This window comes from Pogona vitticeps, chromosome 1, assembly GCF_051106095.1.
Source record: "Pogona vitticeps strain Pit_001003342236 chromosome 1, PviZW2.1, whole genome shotgun sequence".
NCBI lineage: Eukaryota > Metazoa > Chordata > Lepidosauria > Squamata > Agamidae > Pogona > Pogona vitticeps.
This window is the reverse complement of record NC_135783.1, coordinates 233642755-233660438: the sequence shown is the minus strand read 5'-3', so window position 1 is coordinate 233660438 and position 17684 is coordinate 233642755. Positions and strand designations below refer to the sequence as shown.

Here is a 17684-nt window from a genome sequence, read left to right as displayed (position 1 = left end):
CCTCAGGGAGCACAAAGAAATCCACCCAATTGCCCATGTCTTGGTCATGACGGTGGATCACTTCCCAGCCTTTGGTGGAGAGTGCTTTCCCTACCTTCACCTCCTATATTTGCATGTCTCCTTAAGAAGGAGCCTCACCATGGCTACACCTGCCTCTTCAAAAATGTATCTCGCTGAAAATTAAATGTACAATATTAAATAGACTAATTAACAAAACAGATTTGAAAGATGTTTGGAGAGAATTAAAGGGTGAAGAAAGAAAGTTCACCTTCTACTCACAGGTGCATAATACATATTCAAGAATACATTATATATTTGTCTCTAAAAATTTACTGCCAGGGGTAAATGGCACAGCTATTTAAGTCATTCAAATATCAGGTCAAGCCAGAGTGAATATGGAACTGATGGTTAAATGTGATCATAAGGAGGCGGCAAGGTGGAAAACTGATACGAACATCTTTTGGTATCCAAACCTGATTGAAATTCTTCAAAAAAATTTAGAAGAGGGAAATAAATGAGAAGGGAGGAGGGCAACCTAAGATAATCTGGGACACTATGAAATCTGTGGAAAGATGGTATGCATATAAAGCATCTTATATACTTAAAAACAGTGTGGGGGGGGAGAATACAGGATTTAGAAGATAATATAAGGGAATTAAAAATAGTTATAAGAACTAGAGATAAGAAAGCTATAATAGAATTACAACCAAGGAGGAAGGAACTGGAAGGAATTCATCTGGAAAAGGTGCAAAGAAATGTAATTTATTTAAAAAGAGAATTTTGAATTTAGTAATAGGAACTCTAAGTTATTAGCTAAAGTGTCTTCTATAAAAAAGGAAAAAAGATAATATAGGACTAATTCAAGATCTGAATGGAAAAAAATGTAATAAAATGAAGGAGAAATTGGAAGCAGTTCAAATATTTTAGAAAACTATATACTAGTAAAAATACTTTTATAATGAAAATTAAAAATTATATAAAAATAATTTTAATAAAAAACTGTCAGATGATGATAAAAATAAAATGCAACAGTTAATTACTGATAAAGAAATAGAGGATATTATAAATACCTTAAAGACAGGAAAGACCCCTGGAACAGATAGAATAGGCCCAGAATATTATAAACTATTTAAAAAGACTATCATACCAAAGTTAAAAGTATTATTTAATAAAATATTAATGGGAGAAGAAATCCCACAATCATGGAAAGAGTCATTGATTGTTTTAATATTGAAACCAGATAAAAATCCAATAAATATGGAAGCATATAGACCCATATCACTGATAAATCAAGATGTTAGGATATTCACGGCAATAATGGCAAAGAGATTAAATAATTTTATGGGGAGTTATATTGAAAAAGATCAAAATGGATTTATACAAGGTAGACAAATATCAGATTTAATAAGAAGGGGGCTTAATTTAATGAATTTTTATAAAGAACTAACTCTAAAACTGGAGTACTATCGTTAGATATATTTAAAGCATTTGATTCAGTGGAATGGGATACGTTAAAACTTTTAATTAAATATTTAGGGTTTGGACCTAATTTTAGGCAGATAATTCACAAATTATATTCACAGAATACAGCTGGAGTAATAGTTAATGATGGAATAATTGAGAAAATATACCTAGGCTGTAGTACAAGACAAGGTTGCCACTTATCTCCAGTATTATTTGCATTGATAATAAAATTATTGCCACAGATAATTAGAGATGATAAAAAGTTTATAGGGATAGAACATAAAGAAAATGGTAAGATAAGTTTGTTTCCTGATGACACATTATTAATAGTTAAAATCCAATAGAAACAACATAGAGGCTTAAATCACATTTGGAGGAATTCGAGGATATAACGGGATTAATAGTAAATTGGGGAAAGTCCAAATGTTTATTGTTAAACCACTTGGATGAGGAGAAAAGAAGAATGAAAACAATATTTGAAATGTTATTAAATATTTAGGGATTAATATCACCAGGATATAATTAAAATAAATTTGGATAGATTGAAAAAAGAGATAACTGGACAGATAAAAGATTATCAGATATTAAAGATTTTCTGGTTTGGTAGAGTAGCATTATGTAAAATGAAAATTATTTCTAAATTAAAGTGTATATTTTGGATGCTTCCTATAAAGATTACAGAACAACTGAAAGAATGGCAGATGATGATAAATTGTTACTGTAATGGAAATAAATGAATGAAGATTAGTAAGAAATTATGGTATGTGACACAAAAAATGGAGATCTTGGATTAATCAGTTTAAAATTATATTATACAGCAAATCAACTCAGACACATCCCAGATATTATTAAAGGTAATAAAAATTTGGACAGAAATAGAAATGCATTGAAAGTATATTGTTTAAAGAAAGAGATTAAAAAGACTACTAACCCTTTCCTTAAAAATATGTTAGAAAATTGGAAAAAGTTTAGGGTGTATTGAGCCCACCGATTTCTCCCTTATCCCAGGTTGTGGATTTAAATAATTTCACAGAAAATCTTTAAAAACTCTTACGAATATATTAAAAGATAAAGGGATAAATAGGATAAAAGATTGGATGGAGAAGACTGAAGATACTGTAAAGGAAATATAAAAGATCTTGGGAGGAGAGGGGATTTATTGATTTACTATTATTCAAATAGAAAGGTGGACAAGGGAATGGAAAAGGAAGGGAAAAGTAGAAAAATGACAAAATTTGAAGAGATTATTGAAAAAAGTCTGAAATTAGAGGAAAAGAAAGAAAGGGAACTGTAAGTCAAATATATACAGCACTGCCCTGCTTGACGATGACCCTGTTTCGCGACAAAATCACTTAATGATGAGTTTTTTTGCGATCACTATAGCGACCGCAAGACGATGTTTCTATGGGTTTTTTCGCTTAACGATGACTAGTTCCCTGCTTTGGGAACCGTTTTTTCACTGCATGATGATTAGAAACAGCTGATTGTCGGGTTTTCAAAATGGCTCCCCACTGTTTTCCGGACCTATTTCCAGAAGACAGTGATCAAAAATGGCTTCCCCTATGGAGGATCTTTGCAAAATGAGCAGATATTTCTCCCATTGGAACGCATTAACCGGTTTTTAATGCATTCCAATGGGTTTTTTACTTTCGCATGACGACAATTTCGCTTTACAGCGATTTTGCTGAAACAGATTATTGTCGTCATGCGGGGCACCACTGTAAATTATTAATTCAGGCTGAACAGGATACACAAGGATGAAAAGCACAGTGGCAACATGATTTGGATAAAGAAGCACTAGAAGAAGAATGGGATAAAATGTGGAATCAAAGAATTATGAAGAACATGTCTGTAAGGATAATGGAAAACTGTTATAACGTAATATGGAGGTGGTAGTTAATTCTGGTAAAACTGAATATAATAAATAAAAACCTATCATCACTATGTTGGAGATGTAAAAAAGAGAAGGAGACGTATTTACATATGTGATGGTTAAGTGAAGTAAGAAAAAATGGAAACAAATCTTTAAAGAAATAAGGAAAATAACTGGATTAAATATTAAAATGTCCCCATCAATGGCTTTATTGGACATGGTTAAGAAAGATCAATTGTTGAAAGAAAATAAGGATTTATTTGTAATAATGGTTACGGCAGCAAGGTTAATTTTGCAAGAAATTGGAAAAATGATAACCAAATCAATTTAGAGGAATGGTAGAGAAAATTATGGGATATGACAATTAATGATAAATTGGCATGTGATATGAAAATAAGAAAAGGCCTATCAAAAAATAATGATTTTAAGAAAATATGGAATGTATTTTTGGAATATGTATTTCGGAGAGGGAAGGGGTATACGCCAAGAGGAAGAAACAATGAAGTTTTCGAGAGAAAATGGATTGAATGAATTTTAGAAATATTATTAATGCTAGCTGTGAGGGTAAAAGTGGCACTGGCATATTATGTAATTGTATTTTATTGTGGTATTAGGTTTATGTTGTTTAGGTTGGTTGTTTGTTTAATATTTTTTTTAAAAAAGTATCTCGCCTCCTTATTATTGCTGCCCCAGTCTACTGAGGAGCTAGGCATCGGGAAGGTCAATGCTTGACATGCCAAGGTGAGGAGCCCACCAGCCTGACTAGAGGGACCCTCATTGGCTACACACAGTATTACTACACATCACTGTCTGCAGTTCTACTTGCTTCATAGAGATGTGATCAAACAAACAAACAAAAAACAAAAAATGCGAAGCTTGGAAAGTTATTTTTAAAAAGTAATCAGTTACAGATATAATTCCAAGGCTCCTCTGAAACTAGATACAATACTTACCATTACAGAATTTAAAAAACCCTTTACTATTTCTTAGAAGTAAAATTTTGGCCTACTTTCTAAAAATCTGAAGATTACAAACTACGCACTGGTCTATGAAACCCACTTTCATGTCATATTCCTCTTCATTGTTTCAACATGCGCAGAGTGTGAGGCAGTCCCATGAGCCTACAGTAGAAACAGGTATTATTTCTATTCTACTATTTACTGAGGCCACACTGCCATTAGGATAAAAATAACTAACATATTACTGTTACAGTACAAAAGAAGTGAAGTTATACCTTGCTATGTTACAATCCTTACAAAATGTAGTTCCCCCTTTATTACTAGAAAGAGAAATAAATAACCTACAAATACGTATTTACTTCTAACTGTTACTTCCAAGCACAAATAAAATGTACAGGAAAAGGAAAGCAAACCAATAAAGGATTTTGATTCATTTCTTCCAACATTTCATGCACCTGCTGACTATCCATCTTGTATTAACCAAGTTATGTGCTATCATTGTGTGGGAGGGTAGGAGATGAATGAATTTCAAGCACTGGAAAGGTTTCAGGTTTAAGTGAAGAAAAAAAGAAGAGTTAAACAAGATATATACTCAAAATATTATTGGAGGGCTTTGTTTTTGGAAATAAAAGGAAAAGTTAGTGTAAAGGGAAGACTGGCTGAGTTTGACTCAGATTTTCTTTAGGTGGCCATCAAGCAGGGCCTGTCTCCATGGCTGCATACACTATCCCCACTTTAAAGAGGAGTTAAACCAGAAAGTACACCGTCAACAGGGTAAGACTGTGAAGGAACCTCTGGAAATAAAGCACACTAGGGGCCTTCTATTCTTGTGGTGGACTATAGGAGAGTCAACTATCATGGAAGATCTGAAAAATGTGTCAGCATAATTTCATAAATCAGATATTCATACATTTAACACACAATCTCCTCTGCATAAAAATGTTATATTTGTATTGACATGAAAACAAGGTATGTACAACTGGCACGTCTATTTATTCCAGATTTAGCAAGAACGATCAATTCAGAAATACCAGAATTAACATGAACTACAACCACAGGGGAAGAATAATAATAGTCTTTCTCATTTGAGAAGAATACGATTTTTTAATATTAGATCTAAAATCCATCAGAACACTAAAAAGCCATCAAAAAAAAAATTAAAGCACCAATTGGATAATTAACAAACAACAGTGAGGCATCAGTCACGGTGCTTTGTAGTAATTGTTAGTATTTTTGTCTTACCTTCCCTGCACTTGCAACACTAAGTTGCAGCCATAGGAGTCCAAATGGCATGGAGTGTTTGCTCCAGATGAGCCAATCCACAAAGTACTCTCCTTTCCATTTCTTCCCGGAAATCCAAAGTCAGACCACATTATGTCCTGTTGCAGAAAGATTTCATATTCAACAATAATATATATATCCTGTTAACTAGCCACTCTCCATCGCTATCTCCCTTGTGTTCCTTGCACTCTTTGTGGTTGTAGCAATTTCACAAAGCTACATTTTTCTTTAATTTATACCACGGTGGGCAACGTGTTGCTCTCCAGATGTTGTTAGACTGCAACTTTCATCAGCCCCCAACAGTATAGCTGTTGATGGGGGGTCATGAGGCTGGCAGGGGAACAATATCTGGAGGACAACACTTCTCACTCTCATTTTACATTGTCTTGGGTCATTTGTGACAGAGATATCAACCGAAGCAACTGACACTTCAAAATTAATATTTATAGTTGATATCATGTAGCTCCACCTGTGCAACAGATCTGACATCACCATTGGTGAGAAAGTGCTGCTAATTAAATATTTCCTCTTCTGTTTCGGAGTGCATACAACTCACATGCACTGATAAGAAGTTGCATGGACCCCAAAACTGAAAACAGAACTCTGCTTAACACCAGTTTTCTGCTACTGGTGACATCACTCCCATTGCATAGGCAGAGGATGCTGGCCAATACAATGAATGGAGGCAGTTATCCATTGCTGTCATCTTTATTTAAAGGAAAATAACCTTTAAATATTGGTATTCTAACTTCTCAACTGGCAATTACTCTTTGTGGTCCATGACTCAGGTGATCATTTGCCATATGGCAGTTTGCCTCCTCATGCATGTAAACACGGCAAACAAGTTCGCCATAGAGTTTTGGATAGTCATTTTAAGTTGTGTACAACTTGCACACATTAAGACAAAGTCAAGTGTGCAATCAGAAATCAAAGCGGGAATCCTTTAATTAGCAGCAATATGCTGCTGCCAGTGATGTTGTCCCTGTCACACCAGCAGAGCTATGCAACAGAATACTAGCCACCATTACAGGAATAATGGAATAAAGCATTGTGATATTTAGACGTCACACACTGAATAGCAGATGGATACAATCAACCAGTTTATCACTCCCATACCATAAGAATGTGATAAAATTCACCTTATACCATGTCAAGATGACATAAAGCAGGGGTCCCCAATCCCCAGGCTGTGGACCAGTCCTGGTCCGTGGCCTTGAAAGAACCAGGCTGCGAGGACAGATGAGCGGCAAGCAGGAGGTGAGTGGCGAGTGAAGCTCCGCCTCCTGTCAGCGTGTTCCTACTAGTTTCTAAGCCCCTGCTCGCCATTTCCTTTATAAGCTCAATTCAAAGCTATTCTCCAACAACCTACTGCAGAACAAGTAACCCCTCCCCCCCGTCCTTGGGAGAATGGTCTTCAACTAAACCAGTCCCTGGTGTCAAAAAGGCTGGGGACCACTGATATAAAGAACCACACAAGATAGTGAACAATTTGTTTCCAAGGTAATTTAGGCTTCAGAATTGTCCTTCTAAGTCAGGGATCTCAAACTCAATTTACCTGGGGGCCGCTGGAGGCAGAGTCTGGCTGAGGCTGGGCCGCATCAAATTTTCTGCCAAGCAGAGCAAGAGAGGAAGCCGCCCAGGAGTTTCCTTAGCCTGGCTGGAGCTCCGAGGAGGAAGAGGGGCACGCGAGCCCTTGTCGCTGGCCACGACCTCCTCAGGCTCCTTCTTTACACTCACCACCAGCAGCAGCAGGACAAAAAGCAGAGAAGGGAGGGAGCGTAGGTGACCGCCTAGCCTGGGGGCCGCAGAGGGAGGAGGGCATGACATAAAATTAAAAAAAACCTCACAGAATCGCCTTGCCAAAGGAGAAACCCCCCCATCGGTACCCGCAAAATTAAACAGAATGGGGTGGGGCCCCCACAGATGTGTGAGCACACACAAACAGAGGTCTGGCAACCTTCCTCTGAGGGCCCCCCTCAAAAAAAGGCGCACTCAGCAGCAGCTATCCCCACCATGACAGAGGAGCAAACTTTGTGAAGTGAGCCTAGGCAGCCTCCAGAGCTGAGGTGGCTGAAGCAGTAAGATGAGGAGGATGAAGCACCGCTGGGTGCTGAGGCGGCCACTGGCTGGGCTGGTGCTGGGGGTGCCGAGAGAGAAAGAGAGCCAGAGAGCTGCTTCCCTGGAAGAGGCGGTGGCTGCTGCTGTTGTTGATGGCTTGGAGGCGCTCTTCGAGGACGGGCCAGGAGCAAGCTTCGCTCTCAGGCATCGCTTGGCGGCAGATCGGGCACTTGGGGGAAAGGGCCAGCAGCGCGCCTCCCTCGCCGGCTCTCCCACAGAACAGTGCCTCTTGCACCCTCCGTCTGGAACTGTAGCCTGGCAGCCAACAGACAGGCTGTCTTGGGGGAGACCCGGTGAGCGAGGTGAGTTTTTTTTTTACTCTTGACAGCAGAGGACGCGTGGGCGCTTCGGGGGGGCAGGTCAGGCCGGGGCCACAAACTATCATCCGGCGGGCCACAAATGGCTCCCGGGCCGCATGTTTGAGACCCCTGTTCTAAGTACTATGGAGAATTTTTAGCCATTCCAGGAGCCGATGCGTGGTAAAATGGTTGTCCAAAACTTTAGACTAGATTTTGGGTAGCATACAAATTAATCAGAATGAGACAAAGTACTATGCAACTAGAAATCAAAGCAGAAACCTTTTAATTAGCAGCAATCTGCTGCTGGTGGTGATGCCACTCCTGCTGCACCAACAGATCTACACAAGAGCATTTTGGTTTTCTTTTTTGTCGAGAAAACCAATAGTGGACTATACCTAGAATTTCTCAGAACTTACTTAGGTAAGCAAAACATCACCCCACTTTAATAAACATATAAACTTAATTACTTGTCCTTGTTATGATACCAAATGTGGAGATGTACATAAGGTGACAGATGAGGACTCAAGCGATCTGGGCTTGAACCCCTAATCAGCCATGGATACTCTAGGTGTACATTATTTTTAGGAAAGTCACTGCCACCTTCATCACCCATTCCATTATTGTCTTCCTGAAACAAGGTGCATCAGTACTGGCAAAATTCCAGAGTTTTGTCTCAAATGGGTGGAATATCCTCTGAAAGAGCTTGTGTCAGAGACACAGCATCTGTGGAAGGGAGGGGACAATTTTCATTTATTGCTGTCCTCCATGCATCCTCCTGTGTCTTCCAAAATCTGCTTTAAAAGGTTTAAGGAATGTGTAGGGATTACAAGGGCACCATAGGAATCTTTGCAAGATCTCAGTCTTGTCCTGGAATGGAAGGACTTCTTCATGGACATCAAGCTAGAACCCAATCAAACCTAATCTCAGAAAAGCATTCATTAAACAACTATATCTACTTTAATAAATTGAACAGGATTAATTTGTGAGTGTAGTCAAATAACCTTCAAAATCATGAAGTAAATAATAACAAATTACCGTATTTTTTGCACCATAAGATGCACTTTTCCCCCACAAAACAGGGGGGTGGAAAGTCTGTGCGTCTTATGGAGGGAAGAAAACAGATTATATTTTCCTGTTTTCTTCTCCTAAAAAATTGGTGCGTCTTATGGAGCGAAAAATACAGTAATTTGGATTCCAAATACAATAGGATAGTAGAAACTTGGCTGCAAACCAATTTTACTAAGGACAAAGTCATCCAGTTATTTTCAAAGACAAGGTTCTTCTAATGAAACAGTTCCATTGGTCTTAGGTAGGTATCTAATGCTCACAGTGCAATTTTTTTTGCCAAGAACACTGGCAGTATTATATTTAAAACAAACAAACAAAAACAACTAAAGAATACCATAGAAGATTAATGCCAAATAAATACCCAGATCAGAGGACAGCAGAAGAGGGGCATTAACACAGATCTCTTTTCTAAAGGGAAGGGGAAAGGCCTTGAATTTATGCTCAAAAGCAGAAATTTGCCATGACATAATCACAGAATCATAGAATTGTAAAGCTAGAAAGAACCGCAAGGATTGGGTCTAGCCCTCTGTCAATGCAGGAAGCTTAAATACTCTATGTATTATGATTTCATTAAGTTCCAGTTTTCTTAAAAAAATACTTAAAGCTTTTTTAAATAAACATTTAAGTCTTTCTTCAGAGGAGAAAGTCAACTTTGGGAGGTTCTCCATCTCACATCCATCCATCCATCCATCCATCCATCCATCCATCCATCCATCCATCCATCCATCCATCCATCCATCCATCCATCCATCCATCCATCCATCCATCCATCCATCCATCCATCCATCCATCTTTATGTAAATTAAGTGTATGTGCCTGATTCACCCATCTATTTTTTTCCGTACCCTGACATATTAAAAAAAAACTCCTGTCTGTGATACTGTGACTAGTATAATCAATCTAATAGACATTTGGTGCAGTGCCACATCATTGTGAAAACAATGACTTCTATTTGTGTGTGTGTGTGCTTTTCTCTCTCTACTAATGAGTTATGAAGCCTGTTCCACATATGGAACAGTGGTATGTATGAACCAGAATGCAGAATGTGCACCTGATATTTCCTACAGACAGGGGTGTTGCCTCCCTGGGAGAAAGGATGCTGAATGCTTCCTACATTTTCTGTGTTAATGTCTATATGACCCTTAGGACATATAAAATACATATTGATCTTAAAAGTACATACTATTGGTAGCAATATACCAATAGGCTAAAGGTGGGCAAAATACAGTCCTAATGTTTGTTGTTTCTTTCTGTTTGTTTTTTTATCCCCACAAACCCAAGAAAAATCCAGATCTAAAATAACTGCCTCTGAAATCCGTCACCGCAATCTGCTCTTAAAAACTGGTGGCATGGTCTGCTGCCAAAATATGATAGTAAATCACTAAGTACTCTGTAAAATGAAAGCAAAATTAATGGGAAAAAGCGGGGGAGGGGAGACAAGAAAGACTTAACAAATTTGTTTTAGTGTGAGGTTTCATGGATCAAACTTCAGTACTTCAGATATATCTATTGACCCATGAAAGCTCACACTGAAAAAAGTTTATAAGCTGTTAGGGTGCCATGATGTTTTTCCTTCTTCTCCCCCCTCATTTTTTTCACTTTAATTTTCTGACATGCTGAGACAGAGTAACAGGGTTGCTTCTCTGGAACATGTGAAATACAAGACTTTCTTTTAGTTTTTTCATATGTTTCTTTTAAAACTTGTACTTATTCTAACACCCCTAAGCATATTCTAAGGTGTTTATTCTTCTGTCTTCCTGTAGTCTTCCTGCCACTCCCTTAGTGACACTCTGCCCAGAATACTCCATGTTTCAATGGTGCTGGAGTTATTGGTCCTAAACTATCAGTTCTGTTCCTCAGTACTGTAATTCTCTCTGTTAACTACAGCAATAGAGTTTAAAGTTCAGGAACGGTAGGAGTGTATTCTACAACAAATTTATTTTAGTGATTTAAAAACAAGCCCATCTTTTAAATCAGCAATGAGTGGCTTGTGGTGGAAGGTTTTGTCTGAATACTCAGAATTTTATTACAAATCTCATAAAATAAAATTAGCATATGAAATATAAAATGAAACCTAATGAAATATGAAATGAAATTAAAAAAACACTGTTCTCCTTTTTCTAAACTGAGTCCTGCCTCTTAAGCCACATTGTATAGCCCCTGGGCAGCTAGCAAATCTGAAAACAGGCCTCCAGCCCTACGGTAATTATCAATTTACACATCAGATGCATAATAATAATTCCTACTAATGTAGTACCACCAGTAAATGCGACAATATTTAAAAATATTAATAGTCTGCTGCAAGACAACAACGAATTTGGTGACACCTTCATGAGTGACAAATTGATTATAGTGCGAACATTTGTAGATACACAGTCCACGTACTCAGATGCAATAAGATGCATTGGAAGAAGTGGGTTGCCTGTCTATGAAAGCATGCACTGTTATAAATCTGTCAGTCTTAAAGGCGCCAATGATTCTCTTGCACCTTTATAAATGTTATTTTGCAAGCTGCAAAGTTTAGAGCAAAATGATCTTCCCACAGTTCCACTTGTAAAGAGACAGAAGTTGAAGTAGACTTATTCCCCACACTGTGTCGTTCCTAGGGCTTCGTTATGCAACCCATACATTTCCTGATATAACTCCTTCCCTTGTAACTAAGAAACACTGATGTCTTTATGATAGAGCCTGACCCCTTACAAAAAGGTCAGGCTTTGCAGCAGCAAATACTTTTGGCTGCTATTTGATGAATAAAGTGATCTCCAAAGACCAAATCTGCCCATCCCCTCTGTCCAGAGTAGATTTCTCCAGCTTGCTCAGTTTAGATTTCTCTAGCTTGTTTAGGGATGAACTTTTCCACACTAGAAAATTTCTAATATGGTCTGACTCTCTATAAGGCAATTCTGTTTTTCTGAGATTCAATACTAGGGATTCAAAGTGAATAAGAAGCTTCTAAGTGAATAAGGCAATGGTGGAAACTCACATGATTTACAGAAAGGAATACAAAAGTCTGATACAAATGTTTGTCAGAAACTTCAAGAAACCACAAAGGAAAAGTTGTTCATCTAGCTTTCCACAACTATAAAATTTAAAATCCAATATAACTACTTCAGTGATAAAGTTAAGGGCAATAACTATTCCTATACTTTAATCTCACACCTAAGTAGTTTCTCTATTCTATTGCAATTTAAGAAGAAAGAGAATAGGCATAATCAATATTAGATTTTAAAAGTGTTTCTGTTTAAAAAAAAAAGCTGCAGGCTCAATAAATACCTGATGAGATTATGAGCAAAATAGTTTTTACCCAATGAATTGAAAAGGAATTCGTAAGTACTAAAATCCTGTCACAATGAGGTGCTTTTTAAAAACCAATACAAAAGATCTACGACGGAAAGAAATGCAGTATATAAGTATCCCAACCATAACAGATGGCACATTACTTCTGAATTACATTTATTTTGCTTGCTGCTTACAATGGAGCTAATAGAACCATATGTCACTTTAAAAGGTCTCATTTCTATTTAAACTTCATGCATATATCTTGCCTCTGATTTATATCTCAAAATCCTGTAATGTAATATCAAGTGAACAAAAATCCAGGAAGATGTGGCATTATTCTCATACATTAAAATAATGGAATCATTACCTTAAGCCATACAACTGTAAATGATAAACAGTGCAATCTAAATTTTGAACAACTTCTAAATGGCCCTATTAATCACTATGTATAAAAAAAAGGGTAAGTGTCCTTCTTCTACCCTTCAAGTCACCTTAGAAAAGTATCTGAATAAAATCTAAATGGAAACAGCTGATAAGCATGGGAATTTATAAGAAAAATGGAGTCAAGCTTCTCAGGTGGAGGACTTGCTCTGGGAAATCTCCCTCAGTATCTTGACTTGATTGAGCTGGCTGGATAGCACAGTGAGGTGTAGACCCAGAGGTTGGGAGTTCAATTCCTCACTGTGCCTCTTGGGAGAAGAGCCAGTCTGTGTAGCCATGGGCAAACAATACAGTCCCAGGATGCCCCCAGAAGAAGGAAATGGTAAGCCACTTCTGTGTACTCTCTATCTCAAAAATCCTGGAAATGGTTGGCATAAGTCAGAACTGCTTGAACAGCACATGGTTATCATCATCATACTGAGTGGACTTACAAATGTTGCTCCATGCTATGTCTGAGTCAGATTTCATCTTCACAACCTCTTATGTTAAATGGTACTCCAGTAGCAGTATGTTTGGTGTACTTTGATGCTAGAAGCAATACTATGGTGACATGTCACTAGAAACAATTTGTAGCCTCATCCAGCAGGACTCTGCTTATGTACCCTACTTTGTGCTTAAGAGAGCATCAATTAGATGGTGTGTTTCTTAAACCTTTCAATACTGCATCTAACCTGCTTCATTAGGCTGTTTCTCTCAGACAGCAGCATTAATTCAGTGCTGGCCTTGCTTCTAGAAATATTTTTCACAGGCTCTTGTTGTATTTGCATAGTGCCATTTTTCCAAAGGTCTTCCTTCCTGATATTAACCCAGTTAGGACCTTTTTGACTTGAATGACTGAACATCATCAGGTTAACTAAGTTATCTAACTATATAGTTTTAGTTTCTGCATGTGTTCTTCTCAGTTTAATATCTAATCTTTTCTTTTAAAATGTCGCAAGTACTCAACAAGTAGTCACTGGCACCCCAAAACTGTAAATGTATTTATTTAAACCATTTATGCATAATGCCTTCCAAACTTGCAATGATCTTCAAGATTTATACCTCACTTTTGAGCATTCAAACCATTTAACATACAGTGCCTCTATAATTTTTATTTGTAATGTATCTTATTATACATGTACCGGTATATCTATCATATATGTAGGGAACAAGATATGATACAATAGGTGGTAGCCTAAGATCAATTAATGCATGCATGATTGCAAGATCTGAACTACAGACTTCCAGCTGACAGGGTGGCATGAAGGTTAAATAATCTGATAAGCACTAAGGAGGCTCAGGTTCAAATCACACTAAATCAGGGAATTCACTGAGTGACTGGGTACTGTCCCTGTGTCTCAGCTTGGTCTGCCATTTTTGACAGATGTGTATGATTCAGGTCATTGTATTTTAAGAAAGTGGTAGCCAAATTGGAATAGAGTCAAAGGAGGGCAACGAAAATGGTAAATAGTGTGGGAAACTAGTCTTAACAGGAAAGAGTGAGAGAATGCTATGTGTTTAGCCTGAAGACGGAGAAGGTACATGATACTACCCTGTTTTCCAAAAAGTAAGCTGAAAATAAGCCCTAGTATGACTTTTCAGGATGCTCGTAACATAAGCCATATCCCAAAAATAAGCCCTAGTTAAGTGAAACCCTACCCTCCACCATTGTGCAGCATTGTGCAGCAACCAGAAGATGACATGACTGTAAAATAAAATATCCCCTGAAAATAAGCTCTAGTGTGTTTTTGAAGCAAAAATTAATATAAGACCCTGTCTTTTTTTCGGGGAAACATGGTATGCTGCCAGTACTTGAAGGCTCAGTTAGCAGGATGATATCTGTGTTATATCAGTTGCTATAAATACAATGAGCAATCTTCTTGTACTTTAAAAACTAATAATCATATTAGTAACCATATGGAATTTGGTGGTAATGATGTATTGATTTAACTCCCTGAGTTTGAGGATGGAGTGGAGGCCTGTGTCTTTTTTGGATTCAGTGAAATAACGAGAGAAAAAACCTCTGCCTGTCTGGTGTATTGGTTCTATGGCGTCCTTGAGTAACAGTGCTTGTATTTCATCTTGCAGGGTTTGTGAAGGAGGTGTGACAGTATGTGACGGTGCAGGGAGTTGGTGGAACTGTATGTTGTACCTGCTTTGTATGATGAAGAGGACCCAAGCATCTGTGGTGATCCCTTCCCATGCAGGTAAGTGTTTCCGAAGGACAGAAGTGGAATTGTGAGATTGTGTTGGGATCTCAGCCGAGTGGGCATCAAACATGATGTTTAGTCTTGCAGTCATTGCACCTGGTTGTGGTTTGTTGGCGAGGTTTGGCTTGGTAAGGTTGTTGTTTATAGTAAGGCGTGTAGGATATTTGCCTCTGAGGTTCATGCTGGGATTTTTGGTAGGAGTTGTAAGGGCGCCACCACTGAGTGCACTCAGGGCATTGCTGGTATGTGGGGCAGACTCCCCAACACCTGGCAGCTGTCCTCTTCTTTTGGACATTCTCAAGAATGTCATCTGTTTCAGCATTAAAGAGACCTGCCCCATCGAATGCGAGGTCTTCAATAAGCGCATGCACATCCTCAGTGAGGCCAGCAGTTCTAAGCCAAGAAAAGCGGTGAAGCGCTACAGAGGTCACCATTGATTTAGCTGTGGCATCGACAGTATGTCTGGTGGACAACATCTGTTGCTTGGCAACAGAGAGCCCTTCTTGTTGAAAGGTTTGTGCCAGCACTTTTTTATCTTCAGAGAGTGCATCAATAAAGGTGGACACGTCCCAGAGGATACATTGATAGGCACTTGTTACCGGCCAAACCTGGGTTCTAAGATTCTCTGGCAAAGAATCTGGCACAGATGCAACAGCTGAACCAAAGGTTCGATTTTATTTGAATAGCATTGAATAGCAGCAAAGGAAAGGTCAGCTGGGACTTCTCTTAAAAGCAGAGAAGACCCCGAAAATACAGTGTACATATGTTTTATATGATACAGACAAAAAGTCATAAAATGCTACAATTCTATTGGTCATTTGTACCACAAGTTTGGATCCAATCAAACTACTTGATCCAGTCAAGTATGGATCCAATCAAACTACTTGATCCAGTCAAGTTTGGATCCATGCCAACTATGCTGATATATTGGTTCCCTATAGATATGCTTAGGGACGTGGTGGCGCTGCGGGCTAAACCGCAGAAGCCTGTATGCTGCAGGGTCAGAAGATCAAGCAATCGTAAGATCAAATCCACGCGACAGAGTGAGCTCCCATCGCTTTGTCCCAGCTCCTCGCCAACCTAGCAGTTCGAAAGCATGCAAATGCGAGTAGATAAATAGGTACCACCTCGGTGGGAAGGTAAAACGGCGTTCCCTAGTCACGCTGGCCATGTGACAACAGAAACTGTCTTTGGCCAAGTGCCAGCTCTACAGCTTGAAAATGAGCCCCGCCCCCTAGAGTGGGACACGACTGGACTAAAAATGTCAAGGGGAACCTTTACCTTTACCTATATATATGCTTATTGTGTGCTCATGTGTCCTTGGCCTATGCCCAAGATGCACCTGAATGTCTGGAGGAAAAAAGTATCTATTTCCCTTATCTATTGGTATGTTTATCTGTAGCCTTCCTGGGCCCTGATATATGGCCTTCACTCTCCAGCTCCCTGGTGTGAATGTTTTGGCCTGCCAGTGGTTTCCTCCTGCCTGCATTCCAGGACCAGGCCATCTGCCAGATCAAGAGGAGGATGGGCAAAACAAAAGTGTTACAATGACATTCTATACTATGTGTGAATGTTCCTGGGCCTAGATTCTCTGAGACCTATGTTTTCTCTGCTAAGAGTTATACTAAAATCTAGTTTGATTCTGCTCTGGTATCACTCTCCCCTTTTTAAATTCTGATGATAATAAAATGGCTGAATTTAAGTCAGCACCTCACCTTATCGCTGAAGCAACATTCGGGGTGGCACACCCATGGCTCCCTGGTAGTTGGCAACCCTCATTTATTAGGTGGTATGAGAATTTGTCGGTGTCGAGAACAGGACTGCGAAGCCTCGACAAAGCTGAATTGGGGGCTGGTTGTTCTTGTAAGTCTGTGGGTCACCATTTTGTTTTCCATACCTTTTGGCACACTTTTCTTATGATTTTTATAGATTCAGTCTCTGTAGCTTGAAATGGGTGTGATGTAGTAGAGAGAATGACAGACTAGAATGTAGGAGCTGCCTTAGGTCCCTTTGTTGGGAGAAATGCAGCATACAAATAAAACTAATAATAATAAATAATAAGAGACCTGAGCTTGAATCCCCGCTGGGCCATAGAATCTCACTGGAGGGTGTGGAACTGGTAAAACCACTCTTTTAAGTATCTCACTTACCTTGAACGCCCTATTATGGTCACTGTCATTCAGTTCCAATCGGACAGTACATAACATACACACAAAGTTTGAAACAGTTCCCATTTACTCCTAGAGTTTACTTCCTCCAAATTGTTTTGAACGCAACTTTGTGTTCTAAAATAGCAGGTCCTCCTTCTATGAAAGAATCAAGCTTCTTTGGCTCCCTTCCGTAGAGTTCTTCTGTATGTTTCTTTAATCATCTCAATCCTAATATATTCCCACTGATTTTTCAGGATCCCTAATCTTGGTTTGAGTTTTTCTTTGGTTTTTGGTTCTTACGGAAGAGATATCTTGTTTTAACTCTTCCACTGCTTCCTTTTATTTCTTTGCATTGATTATAACACTTCTCTTTATTCCTGTTTCAGTAGTTCCCAATGTTGGGTCCCCAGATGTTCTTGGACTAAAACTCCCAGAAGCTTTCACCACTAGCTGTGCTGACCAGGATTTCTGGGAGCTGTAGTCCAAGAACATCTGGAGATCCAGCATTGGAACCACTGCTATGTACAAGTCACTGACAAATTGTGTTTAGGATTCTTAAGAAA

The 17684-nt window shown here is 38.6% G+C and overlaps 1 protein-coding gene across 4 annotated transcripts in view; it reads right to left on the bottom strand.

Annotated features, from left to right (window-relative positions):
- HSPBAP1 (HSPB1 associated protein 1) overlaps positions 1-17684 on the bottom strand; it is an 89666-nt gene that overhangs the window by 31904 nt on the left and 40078 nt on the right. For all 4 annotated transcript variants that reach the window (XM_020805941.3, XM_072985228.2, XM_020805949.3 and 1 more), the window contains one exon: positions 5539-5675. In XM_020805941.3, coding sequence (XP_020661600.3) covers positions 5539-5675 — 137 coding nt within the window. The remainder of the gene's footprint in view (positions 1-5538; positions 5676-17684) is intronic.